General features: G+C 59.2%; 1 protein-coding gene across 1 annotated transcript in view; it reads left to right on the top strand.

The window, feature by feature from the left end:
* MYH9 (myosin heavy chain 9) overlaps positions 1-14,774 on the top strand; it is a 92,730-nt gene extending 77,956 nt beyond the window's left edge. Inside the window, exons 25-41 of the mRNA XM_047867218.1 lie at positions 206-377; positions 1,133-1,345; positions 1,720-1,864; positions 3,164-3,370; positions 3,505-3,609; positions 3,860-4,012; positions 5,069-5,317; positions 6,362-6,574; positions 6,701-6,913; positions 7,198-7,359; positions 9,019-9,147; positions 10,090-10,178; positions 10,269-10,392; positions 10,662-10,870; positions 11,337-11,445; positions 11,549-11,721; positions 13,191-14,774. Coding sequence (XP_047723174.1) covers positions 206-377; positions 1,133-1,345; positions 1,720-1,864; positions 3,164-3,370; positions 3,505-3,609; positions 3,860-4,012; positions 5,069-5,317; positions 6,362-6,574; positions 6,701-6,913; positions 7,198-7,359; positions 9,019-9,147; positions 10,090-10,178; positions 10,269-10,392; positions 10,662-10,870; positions 11,337-11,445; positions 11,549-11,721; positions 13,191-13,308 — 2,783 coding nt within the window. The 3' untranslated portion in view covers positions 13,309-14,774. The remainder of the gene's footprint in view (positions 1-205; positions 378-1,132; positions 1,346-1,719; positions 1,865-3,163; positions 3,371-3,504; positions 3,610-3,859; positions 4,013-5,068; positions 5,318-6,361; positions 6,575-6,700; positions 6,914-7,197; positions 7,360-9,018; positions 9,148-10,089; positions 10,179-10,268; positions 10,393-10,661; positions 10,871-11,336; positions 11,446-11,548; positions 11,722-13,190) is intronic.
* Positions 14,775-15,010: the final 236 nt, after the last annotated feature.

Here is a 15,010-nt window from a genome sequence, read left to right as displayed (position 1 = left end):
GGGCGGGGCGGGGGGGGCTGGACCTGGCAGCTCGCTGTGTCTTCATCCAGGCGTTGGGTACGAGTGTCTGTGTGCGGTGATCCTTGAAGGTTCACGTATGGTACGGAACAAAAACTCAGTATTTTATGTAAAAAATGGAAAACAAAGACGGAAAAATCAGCAGGCACTCAGGGCTGTGTCGGGTCTCCCCGCGCTTCCTCCCCAGAGCGCCTCCGGAGGGAGGAGAAGCAGCGTCAGGAGCTGGAGAAGACCCGCCGGAAGCTGGAGGGAGACTCCACCGACCTCAACGACCAGATCGCCGAGCTACAGGCCCAGATCGCCGAGCTCAAGATGCAGCTGGCCAAGAAAGAGGAGGAGCTACAGGCCGCGCTGGCCAGGTGAGGGCAGCGACCCCCCCCCCCCCCCCCCCCCACCGCGCCTCCCAACCCTGTCATCTTGGAGTCACTGCACTGCAAGACCTGTCCTGTCCGCTAAAAGTTACGAGTGTGGCCTCTAAAAGTCATCTGCTATGTCACACAACCACCATAGGCCTTCTTCCCTCTCTTGCATTTTAAACTTACTGGCTACAGGCGTGCTTTAAAAAAAAAAAAAAAAAAAAAAAAAGCTTTGTTTTACAGCAGGTTTAGATTCACAACAAAATTGAGCAGAAGGTGCACAGAAATCCCATAGGCCCCTCCTCCCATGGCCTCCCCCACCGTCACGTCCCAGGCCAGGGTGGCACATTTGTTCCAATTCATGGAACCTGCACTGACATGTGATTATCCCTCACAGATTGTCTACGGCAACCTTCATGTTTTTACTCAGTTGCTGTCATGACGGGCTGTAACATTTTATTCCCTTTTCAAGTGTTTTCGTTTTAACACTTAATCTTTATTTATTTTTATGTTTGGGGCATTGAGTTATGTTTGGAAAATGAAGTGATTCTTCTGTGAGGTTTTCTAGGTCTCAAAGTGGTTTTGCTCCTAAACCTGCTGGAAGCTCCCGATGTTGTTTTTGCGGAGAGGAGCGCCTAAGAGCCATGGTTATGACTTCCAGAAGCGGCTTCTGCTGCTCCTCTCCAAAGCCTCTTCTGCAGACCCTGCTCCCCGAGGCAGAAGGGACCTCCTCCTGATGTCCGTGCTCTCTTTGGCAGAGTGGAGGAGGAAGCCACCCAGAAGAACATGGCCCTGAAGAAGATTCGGGAGCTGGAATCACAGATTTCCGAACTCCAGGAAGACCTGGAATCTGAGCGAGCTTCCAGGAATAAAGCTGAGAAGCAGAAGCGGGACCTCGGGGAGGAGCTGGAGGCTCTGAAAACGGAACTGGAGGACACTCTGGACTCCACGGCAGCCCAGCAAGAGCTCAGGTCTGCCACGAGGCCAAGGAGCTGTCACTGGGGGCGGGGGCGGGTGGCAGGGAGAGGGAGGCCGGGAAGGGGGGCGGGCGGCACTAGAAGGCAGAGAGGATAATGCCCCCTCGGCAGCTCCTCCCTAGGGTGTTGAAAAATCTGGTTTGGAGTTCGGGTGAGGCTAGGGCGGGCTTTAAGGCTGAAAGGGCACGGATTTCTCTACAAAGTGGGACCACGAGCCCAGGCTGGAGGATGCACAGCCGAGGAAGGAGGTGCCTGGGCAGCAAGGCTGGGCGGCCGCTGCCCCTTGCCGGCATATCTGCAACCAGGGAAGAAGAGCCCCGGGCGGCATGTCCAGGCCTGGCCTCCATCTTGAGGGTGCTTCTCTCCAGGTCCAAACGCGAACAGGAAGTGAACATTCTGAAGAAGACCCTCGAGGAAGAGGCCAAGACCCACGAGGCGCAGATCCAGGAGATGAGGCAGAAGCACTCACAGGCTGTGGAAGAGCTGGCTGAGCAGCTAGAGCAGACGAAGCGAGTGCGTGGGTGGTGCCAGGCTGCTGGCGGGGGCCAATCCGAGACTGAGGGCGGTGCCGGGCTGCTGGCGAGGGCCAATCCGAGACTGAGGGCGGTGCCGGGCTGCTGGGGGAGCCAGTCCGAGACTGAGGGCGGTGCCGGGCTGCTGGTGGGGGCCAATCCGAGACTGAGGGCGGTGCCGGGCTGCTGGCGGGGGCCAATCCGAGACTGAGGGCGGTGCCGGGCTGCTGGCCAGGGAGGCCATCCTGGAGACCCGCTGCCACTCGCTAGGGCCGAGCCTACAGAGAAGAGCCTGTTTGCCTCAGTTTCCCCATGTGTAACGATAGTGTGTCTCATGCAAATACATGATGGGTGGGGCTGACGGCGCGTAGAACAGGTGAACAATAAGGGACCAGTAAGTTGTTCAAAAATTAGCATCACTGGTATTTTGTTCAGGACCCCATCAGGCCAGAAAGCCTCAAGGGATTGGAGTGGCCTGGTGCTGAGGCCTTAGGGTTTTCTGTGGAGCACCTTCAGCGGTCAGCTGGATCTATGTGGGAAGCCCTGGGCTGCTCACCGCGCTAGTCTTGGGCAGGTGGCTGGGCCACGCAGTTTCTCTAGACATGTTCTGAGTGCTGTGGCTCCCAGCGCCAAGCCACTCTTGCCGGCGGCCTGAGAATATTCTGAGGCCTGCGTGTTGTTCTCAGAAGCACGCCGTGTCCACCGGCATCCCTTCTGGGGGAGCCTTTCCCTGCCCTTCAGTTTTTCTCACCTGACACGCCTTCAAGTTCATACAGCTCCCCTCAAACTTGTCTGTGACCCTGCAGCCAGCTCAGCGCAAAGTAGAATGGCGTGTGCAGTTGAGTCTGTAAACGCCACTCTTATATCTTTTAGAAGATGTTTACGTTACTACCCGGAAGATCACATTTCAAAGAGGCTTTACTGGAAGCCTGACTCTGAGCAGTTATAATTTCCCTCATCTTATGATAACGTTGCCAAAGTCATGGTAGATGAGCCGTGAAAACACCTCACACTTGAACGTCCCCTCTGCCCGGTGAGGGAGGCTGGCAGGGATCGTTTCAGAGGGGAGGGCACGTGCAAACACCCCGTCCAGCTGAGCGACGAGGATGGACCGGGCCTGGCTTTCTGAGCCCACACCTCTTGCCCGCACACCATCCCCTGAACTTGGCCCGTGTCTTTGCTGCAGAGGCGGCAGGTTCCGTCTCTGGACCTGGTGGTTCCCCCGGTGCCGTTAGGAAGACCAGCCTCACGCCGGGGCACCAACGCTCCCTTGGCACATCTTTGCCTTTGTCCCCACCAGGTGAAAGCCAACCTGGAGAAGGCGAAGCAGACCCTGGAGAACGAGCGAGGGGAGCTGGCCAACGAGGTGAAGGTCCTGCTGCAGGGCAAAGGGGACTCCGAGCATAAGCGGAAGAAAGTGGAGGCCCAGCTGCAGGAGCTGCAGGTGAAGTTCAACGAGGGAGAGCGAGTGCGCACAGAGCTGGCCGACAAGGTCACCAAGCTGCAGGTGAGGCCTCCGCTGGGACCCGGGCCTGGGCAGGGGTGCCTTCGACAGCAGCTCAGGTCCACCTTGGCCTGAGAGCCGAGGTGGGGCCAGAGCAGTCACAGTCCCTGTCCCTTGTCTCTTCCGTCCCCGTGCAGGTTGAGCTGGACAACGTGACCGGTCTCCTCACCCAGTCTGACAGCAAGTCCAGCAAACTCACCAAGGACTTCTCTGCTCTGGAGTCACAGCTGCAGGACACACAGGTAAGGAAGGCGGCCGGTCCCTGCCCCGGACCTTTCCTGGGAGGACGCTGAGCCCCTGCGGCATCGGCTGCCCGGTTCATCTGATGAGCCGCCCTCCCCTATATCCACGGGGTCTCTGGGTCCTCCTGGCGCCCCCAGCTGTCCCCCGAATCAGAGGGACCGGTTCCTCCATCCTGTCGAGGGTGTGGGGCCCGGGAGGCTCTGACTCGGCGCCTCCTGAGCCCCTGCCCCCCGCTCGTCCTCGGTGTAGGAGCTGCTGCAGGAGGAGAACCGGCAGAAGCTGGGCCTGAGCACCAAGCTGAAGCAGATGGAAGATGAGAAGAACTCCTTCAAGGAGCAGCTGGAAGAGGAGGAGGAGGCCAAGCGGAACCTGGAGAAGCAGATCGCCACCCTCCACGCCCAGGTTCAGTGCCGGCTCCCCCTCCGTGCCCCGGGCTGCACGCATGACCCAGGAAAACTGGCTGGATTCTGCAGGCGGGGGGGGGGGGGGGGGGAGGGGTGGTTTCCAGCGGGGCACCCGCCTGCATGTTTGGACCCTCAGGCCCGTCCCGAGCCGGGCACCCTCCCCGGCCCGAGCTCCTAGCCAGGGGGACCCAGGCAGAATTCAGGGATCCGTGAACTTGGCTAGAGGCAACGTCACATCTGTCTGGCCACCAATCTGGCTGACGTTTAGCGTTTTCTTCTGTTAGGAATACAGGCAGTGAGCCATGACCGCAGCGGTGCTGGGGTTCCATAGAAACTGCCGGTCACCGCGTCGGAGCTGAGGCAGGGCTTTGGGGGTGTCCTCGTGCTCCCCGCCACTTCAGGAGCTGGTATTAGACGTGCTACTAGGGCAGCACGTGGGTTACTGTATCACGGCTTAAAAAAGCACCCGGTAACCGCATTTTTCCGTATCGGTTTACTTGGTGATCCTATATGTCTTATGCGCCTTAAAGCATCGTTCTAAGAAGGACGCCATAGTCTTTTTCTAGACCATCAAAGCGCCCACAACCAGAACTAGGTCAAGAGCCCCGTTCTACATCCTGTTTTGGGTCTTCAGTGTGCTGGGCCAGGAGACCCACCCCACCTCCTCGGGGTGGGCCCGGAGCCCGTGTGACAGTCTGGGTGGGAGTAGCTGTCACGTACGGGGCGGCAGCTGTGTCTCCCGGAGCAGGGAGGGGCTGTGGGACGGGTGTCTGTGGCACTCCTGCCTCCTGCAGACTGTGTCCATGGGGAGAGGCCGATGGAGGAGCCTCCCCTCTGGTCCATCTCTGTAAAATAAGGCTTGGTGTTCGTCACGACTGGGAGGCCTCCCCCTGGCCTGCCCACTCTAGGCAGAGGCCCTCTGCGGAAACCCCGTTTCTCTCGCCCCGGTGGAAGAGGGGCGTCCCCGTGCCCTGGCCTCCGTCCGTGAGGTAGCAGGCAAGCCGCCGTCCCGGGCACGGGGCGGCTACCTCCCTAAGTCTGTGCTCCCGTCCAGATGACGGACGTGAAGAAGAAAATGGAGGACGGCGTGGGGTGCCTGGAGATAGCGGAGGAAGCCAAGAGGAAGCTCCAGAAGGACCTAGAGGGGCTGAGCCAGCGCTACGAGGAGAAGGCAGCCGCCTATGACAAGCTGGAGAAGACGAAGACGCGGCTACAGCAGGAGCTGGACGACCTGCTCGTGGACCTGGATCACCAGCGCCAGACCGCCTCCAACCTGGAGAAGAAGCAGAAGAAGTTCGACCAGGTACGTGCCGCACGGCATGGCCTCGCGTGCGAGGGGCTCGGTGGTCCCCCTCGGGGAGGGCGTCTCTTCCCCTTTCCGGTTCCTTACGTCTTTCAAATGGCCTATGATGAGCCCCTTTTACAATGAGTGGGGATGTTTTTTCTTTTTAAGTAAACTCTGCCCCCGATGTGGGGCTCGAACTCACGATCCCAAGATCAAGCGTCACGTGTCTTACCGACTGAGCCAGCCGGGTGCCCCTGTTGTTTAGGGTTTTTATTCATGTGTCGTACCTCTGTCTCCTTCCAAATACTCTGAGGCAGCTTACAGAGACACAGACGGTGGGATAGGATAGAAAAACAGTAAGTCCGGCGTCGGCCCAACCGGCCGGGTACGGCCCTGCACTTGTTGCCGTGGGCAAAAGTGCATTAGACCTTACCACGTTCCCTCACGTGCCGGTGTCTCCGGCTGCTTTCGTGGTTTCACAGAGTCCTGCGGCGTCTCATGCATTCACCGTCTGGCCCTTTAAGGAGCGGGTCGGGGACAAAGAGGTGTTGGGGCAGAGGGAACAGGAAGGTGGGGAAATAAGGTCTGGCCGCGGGTGGGCCCACGTGGAGGGTGGACACCGGAAACTTGAACTTGCCCGGGCATCCTTCATGAGGGGCACAGGTGGGATCTGGGCCTCTCAGCGGCCAGACCGACATCCTTTTTAGGGGAAGCACTGACCGGTTGTTAAGGAGAGCAGAGCCTTTTCTGGTTCTGAGAGGGGAAGGTGTCCCGTGGGTTCCCACGGAAGGGCACCGTGGGACCTGCAGGACCACGATTAGTAAATGGTCAGCGCTGCAAGCAGACTTCAGAGCGCACCGGCAGAGGTGATCTCTGTCCTCCTCTGGTTCCGAGGACACCCCGCACGGCGCGCGCCACGCTCAGAAGCGGTGGCCTGTGCCTGCTCTTCGCCGTCCCCTCCCCTCGGACCAGCGCCTGGGGCCCTCATCCCCCGAGGAGTTCGGGTCCGCGTGCTTTGCCCGCCTGAGGTCCACACGCTCACGGTGACCACCTCTCCCCCAGCTGCTGGCCGAGGAGAAGACCATCTCTGCCAAGTACGCGGAGGAGCGCGACCGGGCGGAGGCGGAGGCCCGGGAGAAGGAGACCAAGGCGCTGTCGCTGGCCCGGGCCCTGGAGGAGGCCATGGAGCAGAAGGCAGAGCTGGAGCGGCTCAACAAGCAGTTCCGCACAGAGATGGAGGACCTCATGAGTTCCAAGGACGACGTCGGCAAGAGTGTGAGCACCGAGCTGGTGGCCGGCCTGTGGGGGGGGGGGGGGGGGGGGGGGGGGGCCTGAGCGGACACCGAGGCCAGAGGCCTCATCCCTCCGCTTCTGATGTGGTCCCCTTGGGGCGGGGGGCAGGTCCACGAGCTGGAGAAGTCCAAGCGGGCCCTGGAGCAGCAGGTGGAGGAGATGAAGACCCAGCTGGAGGAGCTGGAGGACGAGCTGCAGGCCACCGAGGACGCCAAGCTGCGGCTCGAGGTCAACCTGCAGGCCATGAAGGCCCAGTTCGAGCGGGACCTGCAGGGCCGCGACGAGCAGAGCGAGGAGAAGAAGAAGCAGCTGGTCAGACAGGTGCGGACGGCCCTCCCACTGCCCTTGCCCCCGGGCAGAGGTGGCCAGGGGCGCCCCCCTCGCCCCCCAGTTTCCGGTCGGCTTCCTTTCTCCTTCCTCTCCCCGGGCTGTCTTGGGCTCCTTGTCCACCCCTCCCACGTCCTTGCGCCCCAGCCCTCTGTCACCGGGGTGAGGGACCCTCTCGGTCAGTAATCGTCCTTGGCCCCAAGTAGCCCCCCCGGGCACGGAGTGGAGCAGGGCTTGGGGGCTGGTGCAGCCGCCCGAACCGCCCTCCCGTCCCCCAGGTGCGGGAGGTGGAGGCAGAGCTGGAGGACGAGAAGAAGCAGCGCTCGATGGCAGTGGCCGCTCGGAAGAAGCTGGAGATGGACCTGAAAGACCTGGAGGCCCACGTCGACTCAGCCAACAAGAACCGGGACGAGGCCATCAAGCAGCTGCGGAAGCTGCAGGTGAGGTCAGGCCGGGCCACGCTGGGCGCGGCTGCCCCCGCGGCTCTGGCCTCGCAGGGGTCTGGGACACTAGTGGGGCGCTGCTGAGTGCCGAGGGGCACCGCCTTCCCCTCTCTGAGGAAGGACCCGCGTGCCCTTAGCCCCATCTCACGGGTGGGGACTCAGACCCAGGGGTCAAGTGGAAGCAAAACAGAAGCAAACTTGCATTAAGATCGTAGGCTTTGCGCCCATTAAACAAAGAAACCCACGTAAACCTGGAAACTCAATGACGTTAGGAAAGTAGTCACCTGGTGGCAGATTTCCAGAGTAAACCAGATCTGGCCCACGTAACCACCCAATCCAGCCTTGGGGGACGGCGATGGGAGGTTCCGACCTGAGCACGGAACCCTACATGCAGCACAGAGCACAGAACACATACTTGGAGAGTTCTCACCAGTGATTAAAGTTCACAAGTTTTACTCGCTTACATGTTTTTAATTTTAATTTTATTCAAAAAAATTTTTAATGTTTATTTTTGAGAGAGAGAGAGAGGGAGACACAGAATCTGAAGCATGCTCCCAGGCTCTGAGCGATGTGGGGCTCAAACTCACGAACTGGGAGATCATGACCTGAGCCAAAGTCAGACGCTTAACTGACTGAGCCAGCTGGGCGCCCCTTAATTTTATTCTTACGATAAATTCAGTGTGGTTAACGTACAGAGTTATGTTAGTTTCAGGTATATGATATAGTGATTGAGCACTTCTGTATGTAACTCAGTGTTGACCAAGATAAGTGTTAAAGAGGGGCGCCTGGGTGGCTCAGTTGGTTGGGCGTCCGACTTCAGCTCAGGTCACGATCTCGCGGTTTGTGGGTTCGAGCCCCGCATCGGTCTCTGTGCTGACAGCTGGGAGCCTGGAGCCTGCTTCGGATTCTGTGTCTCCTTCTCTCTCTGCCCCTCCCCCACTCAAGCTTTGTCTCTCTCTCAAAAATAAACAAACGTTAAAAAAAAAATTAAAAAAAGTAAGTGTTAAAGATAATAAATCCTAAAAAACATCCTTGAGAAGCCACATCACACCCAGAAAACCAGCAACAGGAAGACCAAATTCGGTGTCGGTGGACGAGGTCGTAGGGCCCAGATGCTCTCGTTGCTGGTGGTGGTTCCACCTGGTACCATCTGGCTTGGAGAATCCCAATTTGGGATTTACCTGCAGAAAGGGAAAAAGGAAAGAGAAAAAAGACAAAACAAAACCCTATTTGACCAAGATCTTTAGAGTTTAAATCACAGGAGAAGAACAGAGGAAATGGGTTTCTACCTCTGGTCGGGGCTGACCTGGCAGGTGGGCGTTGACCTAGAGCGGTGGGTGGCACGGGGGGGACAGCTCCAGAGCGCCAGACTCGAGTCAACAGGAAGTCGTGGAAGGCAAAACCCAGACAGCAGCTCGAACTAATGTGTAACCAGTGACTAACACTGCCAAAACCATGCCCTGTAACCTTAGTGGTCACAAAAGTGTAAAAAGGACACAGGGTAAAGAGACATTTGTCCTTATCGCTGTTGAGTTGGTTAAATGTGGCGTCAGGCCGAGAACCAGCCTCCGGTGCCTGTGGGTAGGGTGTCCGTGCGCGGGGTGGGGGGGCTGGCAGCTGTGGCAGTGGGTGCCAAGCCTCCCTTGCCCACCACAGGCCCAGATGAAGGACTACATACGGGAGCTGGAAGACACGCGCACCTCCCGTGAGGAGATCCTGGCACAGGCCAAGGAGAACGAGAAGAAGCTAAAGAGTATGGAGGCCGAGATGATCCAGCTGCAGGAGGTGGGCAGGCCGCGAGGATGGCAGTCGGGGGGCACTCGGGGGTCACTGCCCTCTGGCCAGCAGGGGGCAGCGGAGGGCCTCCGCCCAGCCTGGGCACACCCCCCTCCCCCCCCCCCCCCCCCGCCCCCGCCCCGCCCTGGGCGCTGCTGGCCAGGAACTAGCCCAACTCCGGCAATGGCGGGGGGGGGGGGGGGGGGGGGTTGCTTTATGAAGGAAATCCCCGAGGGGTTTCGTTAAGCAGCAAGGCTCCCTCGTGTGAGTAAAACGTGTGTGTGAATTAAATTGTCACCATTTGGGGCCAGCTCCCTTGCATGAGATGAGGCTTGGTGGTAATCGTCGCCTCCTGCTGGGAGTTGGCACCTGGAAGGAGGGTCCTTCTCCAGCGCTGGTGCGCGGCATGCCCCCCACCTGCCAGCCTTGTGGGTCACATGCGAGGGGCATATTGTGAAAACCTTCCGGCGGCCCTAGGCAGTCTCCTGTACCGTGAGCCGACTGGCTGCCCAGTGCCCCTGGGCTGATCCCTCCCTCTGAGGTCACGTGTGGGTCTCTGTTGAGGCTTTCAGAGCCCCCATGCTCTCACCCTAATTACATCCCTGCCTTATCCCCCCGACTTCCGGTCTCCCCAGAACACAGAGGAACCAGCATATCCGTTAGGGCAGGACGGTTTTTTATTTCCATCCCCAGCATATGGCTTGGTTCCTAACACTTACACGTAGGGGCTTTGCAAACACGTGGTGCCTAAGCTATGGTCTGAGAGGAAGGAATCAGCCCTGTGAGTTAGAGGGGCTCATGAGGAAGGGCTTCGTGGAGGAGGCAGGCCTGGGGGGGGAGTCGAGAGGAAGGGCCAGGATTCCGGGAACGTGGCACTTGCAGAGTACCAGGAAAGGGGGGGGGGGGGCTCTGGGCCGCCCCGGGGGGTCACCGTCTGGGTCCCCGTGGCAGGAACTGGCAGCTGCCGAGCGTGCGAAGCGCCAGGCCCAGCAGGAGCGGGACGAGCTGGCCGACGAGATTGCCAACAGCAGCGGCAAAGGGTGAGCCGTGGCATGGCGTGTTCGGCTGGGGGCTGGGGGTGTCCCGCCTCTGGGACAGGCCCCTTCTCACTCCTCCCTGCCCTCGCCCAGAGCCCTGGCCTTGGAGGAGAAGCGGCGCCTGGAGGCCCGCATCGCCCAGCTGGAGGAGGAGCTGGAGGAGGAGCAGGGCAACACGGAGCTGGTGAACGACCGGCTGAAGAAGGCGAACCTGCAGGTGGGCGGGGGCCGGGGCTGCGCGGGCATTCCTTCCAGACAAGGCTCCGCTCCTCCCAGACGGCGGCTGGCGGAAGCCGAGCGCTCGCGGTGCTTAGGGGAGCACGTCCTGGACCCTGGCTCTGGAGGAGCTCCCTTTCCTGGGAAGACCCAGAGCTTGCCGGCCCCAGGGCCTGGTGTTATCAGGGGCCCCTGGGGACCCAGCGGCCTCACGTGTGCCCCAGCCAGGGTCCCCAGCCTTCCTCGGGTCACCGGCCCTCCTTCCCGCAGATCGACCAGATCAACACCGACCTGAACCTCGAGCGCAGCCACGCCCAGAAAAACGAGAATGCGCGGCAGCAGCTGGAGCGCCAGAACAAGGAGCTCAAGGTCAAGTTGCAGGAGATGGAGGGCACTGTCAAGTCCAAATACAAGGCTTCCATCGCCGCCCTCGAGGCCAAGATCGCACAGCTGGAGGAGCAGCTGGACAACGAGACCAAGTAGGTGCCCCTGCTCGGCTCCTGCAGCGACCCGCGGGGGCCTCACGGGGCCGGGGTCGGAGCCCGAGGGCCACCTCCACGGCGGGGGTTTTGACAGCTGTCTGGGGGCTGACTCAGACGCAGGTGGGGGTTCCTGTGGGCTCAGCGAGACTGAGGCTTCTTTGGAGGTACTGGGGGGGGGGTCACACTGGGCCCCACATCTCAATTCCCCTTTACTGGCTCCACATCTGCTCTTTGGACTATGTCACCTCCCTCCCTGAGCCTGTTTCCTCATCTGTGAAACGGGGCTGGTCACGGCGCCTCCCTTAGGGGACCTGGGGTGTTCGGTGGAGGTGGCCCGCCTCGGCCTCAGGGCCTCCCTGGGGAGGAAATGCCCACGAGGCCCCAGAACAGGTTGTCCAGCTGGTGGCGTGTGGCTGGACCCTCAAAGGGAGGGTCCCTGAGCCGCCGTGTCTGTGCCTCGCAGGGAGCGCCAGGCGGCCTGCAAGCAGGTGCGTCGGGCCGAGAAGAAGCTCAAGGACGTGTTGCTTCAGGTGGATGACGAGCGGAGGAATGCCGAGCAGTTCAAGGACCAGGTGTGTTTGCGCGCGGGGCCGCCCGGGTCGTGGCTGGCGAGGGGTCCCCCGGCCTCCCGCATCAGAGCCCCTAACCGGGGCCGCCGGCCACACGTCTCTGCAGGCTGACAAGGCATCCACCCGCCTGAAGCAGCTCAAGCGGCAGCTGGAGGAGGCGGAGGAGGAGGCCCAGCGGGCCAACGCCTCCCGCCGGAAACTGCAGCGCGAGCTGGAAGACGCCACCGAGACGGCCGACGCCATGAACCGCGAGGTCAGCTCCCTCAAGAACAAGCTCAGGTGAGCCCGGCCCCCTCGACACCCTTCCTTCTCCTCCCGAAAGTCAGTGCGCTCCGAAGAGCACGTTTCACCAAATTCGGCTCCTAGAAACTGGTTCCGTTCATCAACTAGATGTCCGTGGGCAAGGCGCCCTGTGCTCCGCGCTGGCCCTGGGCCGGCTCTGCCCCCTGGGCCGTTGCCCGGCCTTTTGAGTAAACCGTGAAGTCTGGGTAATTCGTTCCCATCTCATCTGAAAAATCTGTTCACGTGGCTGCTCTCAACGCGACGAGGATGTTTCCGTGCTGCGTTTTTTGCATTAGAAGTTGCTGGAAGTGACCGGGCACGTCCCCGGCACGTGCTTAGGTGCCTTGTAAACATTTGCTGAGTGAGTCCCGGTGCCCAGTCACAAGGCCCGTGCCCACAAGGATGGCTGCCTTGCGTTTCTCGAGGAGCGTTTCCGTTCAAGAAGTATCAGATGGGTCTTTCCCCCAGGTCTCACTTCTTATCTCCTTTTTTTTTTTTTTTTTTTTTTAATTTTCAAATTTAAAATTTTTTTAAGAAAAACTTTTAATGTTTATTTATCTTTGAGAGAGAGAAGGAGAGCACAAACAAGAAAAGGGCAGAGAGGGAAAGAGACACAGAATCGGAAGCAGGCTCCAGGCTCCCAGCTGTCTGCATAGAGCCCAACGCAGGGCTCGAACCCACAAACTGTGAGACCATAACCTCAGCCAAAGTCAGACGCTCAATCAACTGAGCCATCCAGGAGCCCCTCGTTGCTTTTATGCCTAAAGAAGATAAGACGTGGTTGAGCGTCTAACTTGGCCTGGAGCCTGCTTCTCTCTCTCAAGAAGAAATCAATGTTGGGGCGCCTGGGTGGCGCAGTCGGTTAAGCGTCCGACTTCAGCCAGGTCACGATCTCGCGGTCCGTGAGTTCGAGCCCTGCGTCAGGCTCTGGGCTGATGGCTCAGAGCCCGGAGCCTGTTTCCGATTCTGTGTCTCCCTCTCTCTCTGCCCCTCCCCCGTTCATGCTCTGTCTCTCTCTGTCCCAAAAATAAATAAACGTTAAAAAAAAAAAAAAATCAAAAAGAAATCAATGTTAAAAAATGTGAAACATCGACGAGAGCAGATGTTCTAGCCAGGACTTAATATTTGCTTGCACGTGGGGGGAAGAGGGTGTTGGTATCTGTGTACCGTGTGGAGTTATTCTGTATCTCTTGGTTACACCCGTGTGCTCGAAGTTTGAGCGAAGGGTGGCATTTTGCAGAAGGTGCCTCTGCTTCTGGGCGTTCTCCCTCTCGATCCGTCCCAACTTGCTGACGTTCGTCTTCACCAGTGTCTCGGGTTAAAGCGGGAGGCTGTGTTCCCGAGGCTCCGTGTTACTTCTCCCCGTGCGATGTTGGGGCCTGGGGTCCCTCTAAAGCGCTTTGAAATGTGTGAGCTGAACTCAGTCACCCTGGCCGGCCCTGCTGACCCTGTGCCTCTGCCCCCAGGCGAGGAGACCTGCCGTTTGTCGTGCCCCGCCGGATGGCCCGGAAAGGTGCTGGTGACTGCTCGGACGAGGAGGTGGACGGCAAAGCCGACGGGGCCGAGGCCAAAGCTGCCGAGTAACCTCTCCTCCTGCTGCCCGAGACGGACGGACGGACCGACAGACGACTCCGCCTCCCCTTCCTAGCCCCCGCAGCACCCCCTCCGCCTTCTTGGGACTGCTGTGATCGTGACCTCCCCACCCCATCCCACCAGGCCAGGGGACCTCAGGCCTGCACCCCACCCCCTGCCCACCCCCCAGGCCTTTTTGAGGGCGTTTGGCTTCCTCTTCTGCAGCCGCCTCCTGCTCCCCTCCTGCCCCCCAGAATCTGATACCAAAGAGTCAGAGTCTTGGGCCCCTGGCCTGGGAACAGAGCAACCAGCAGGATCTTTGGCCCTCTCTTGCCAAAAAGCACAAGATGGTGAGGCAAGGCGGGCAGGCCACCGGGGACGGGCAAGAGAGTTTTCTACGAATCTATTTTTCTCCAGACTAAGAAGTTTTGATAGCTCGACACCCCAGCAGAGTTGTCACCTTCCCTCTCCTCCGCCACCAGCTCCCCCTCCTTCTTTGCTGTTGGCAATCACACACGGTGACCTCACACCCTCCGGCCCGTCGGCCCCCCACTCCCGTGGGCCCTGGGCGATCGGGCAGGAGCAGGCCCAGGGATGCCACCTCTGTGCAGGGCACAGAATGCGGGGGGGTGGGGGGGTGGGGAAGGAGGGTCGTTCCTCCCCACCCCCTCTGGGCAGCGCCACTGTCCTCTTCCTGATTCTACAGCGTCTCAAGTGCAATGACGGCCCCCCTCCCTCCTTTGCCGAGGGCAGCCTGCCCCCTGCCACAGCGAGGCTGTGGGGCCAAGCAGACCGGGCCCAGGGGCCAAGCTGGAAAGGCCCGCAGTGGCTTCTCCCAACATTCTTGGGGACCAAATATATTTAATGGTTAAGGGACTTGTCCCAAGTCTGACAGCCAGAGCATTCATTGCAAAGGGCCAGTGGCCCTCCCGTGATCTCATACCTACTCTAGGACTGGGGCCCGAGGGTAGATTATCTGCAGCATTGACTGAGTACGGTTTGAATCTCTGCCATCCGCACAGATGTTTTTGAAAGGAAAAAAAAAAGTTTTCTTTTTTTTCCCCTTCTTATAATAAATGATACAATTCCAAGTCTTTATCACTGCCTCTCCTTTGGAACCACGTTTAGAAGAGAATAGTTTGTCCTGCGCTGGTCTACACTGGCTGCTGAATTAATTCACCTGTGTTCCTGTTTTGTATATGCTGCATTTAGACTTACTTATGGCAAAGAAGGCATTTTTTTTTTTAAAGGAAACAAACTCAACAAATCATGAAGATACACGAAAGCTACATATGCCTAAAAAGCTCTGAATTCAGGTCCCAGTTGCTGTCACAAAGGAGTGAACGGAGCTCCCAGCCCCACCCCTTTTTTATATAATAAAAGTGCCTTAGCATGCGTTACGGCTGTCACCACTACAGTTAGCTGGTTTACAGATGTTTTCCACTGAGCGTCACAATAAAGAGTACCACGTGCTACGAGCCATGTGTCTGCCGGTGTCTTGTCTTGCCAGAGCGGGTGGCCTGGAAGGGACTGTGCTTTGCTTCTGCAGCGGGCACCTACTTGCGCATCTTCTAGAAGCTTCCGGTAGCTCAGCATGGCGGAGGCTGGGCCAGTGGCCAGGGTCTCCTAGAAACCTCAGTCCGCTAAGAGGGACTCCTAGAAACCTCAGTCCGCTTCCGTTATTGAGTACCGACTGTGTGCTTGACTGGGGACA

This window comes from Prionailurus viverrinus, chromosome B4, assembly GCF_022837055.1.
Source record: "Prionailurus viverrinus isolate Anna chromosome B4, UM_Priviv_1.0, whole genome shotgun sequence".
Taxonomy (NCBI): Eukaryota; Metazoa; Chordata; class Mammalia; order Carnivora; family Felidae; genus Prionailurus; species Prionailurus viverrinus.
Note: the sequence above shows the minus strand (reverse complement) of the source record. Positions and strands in the feature narration are given on the sequence as shown.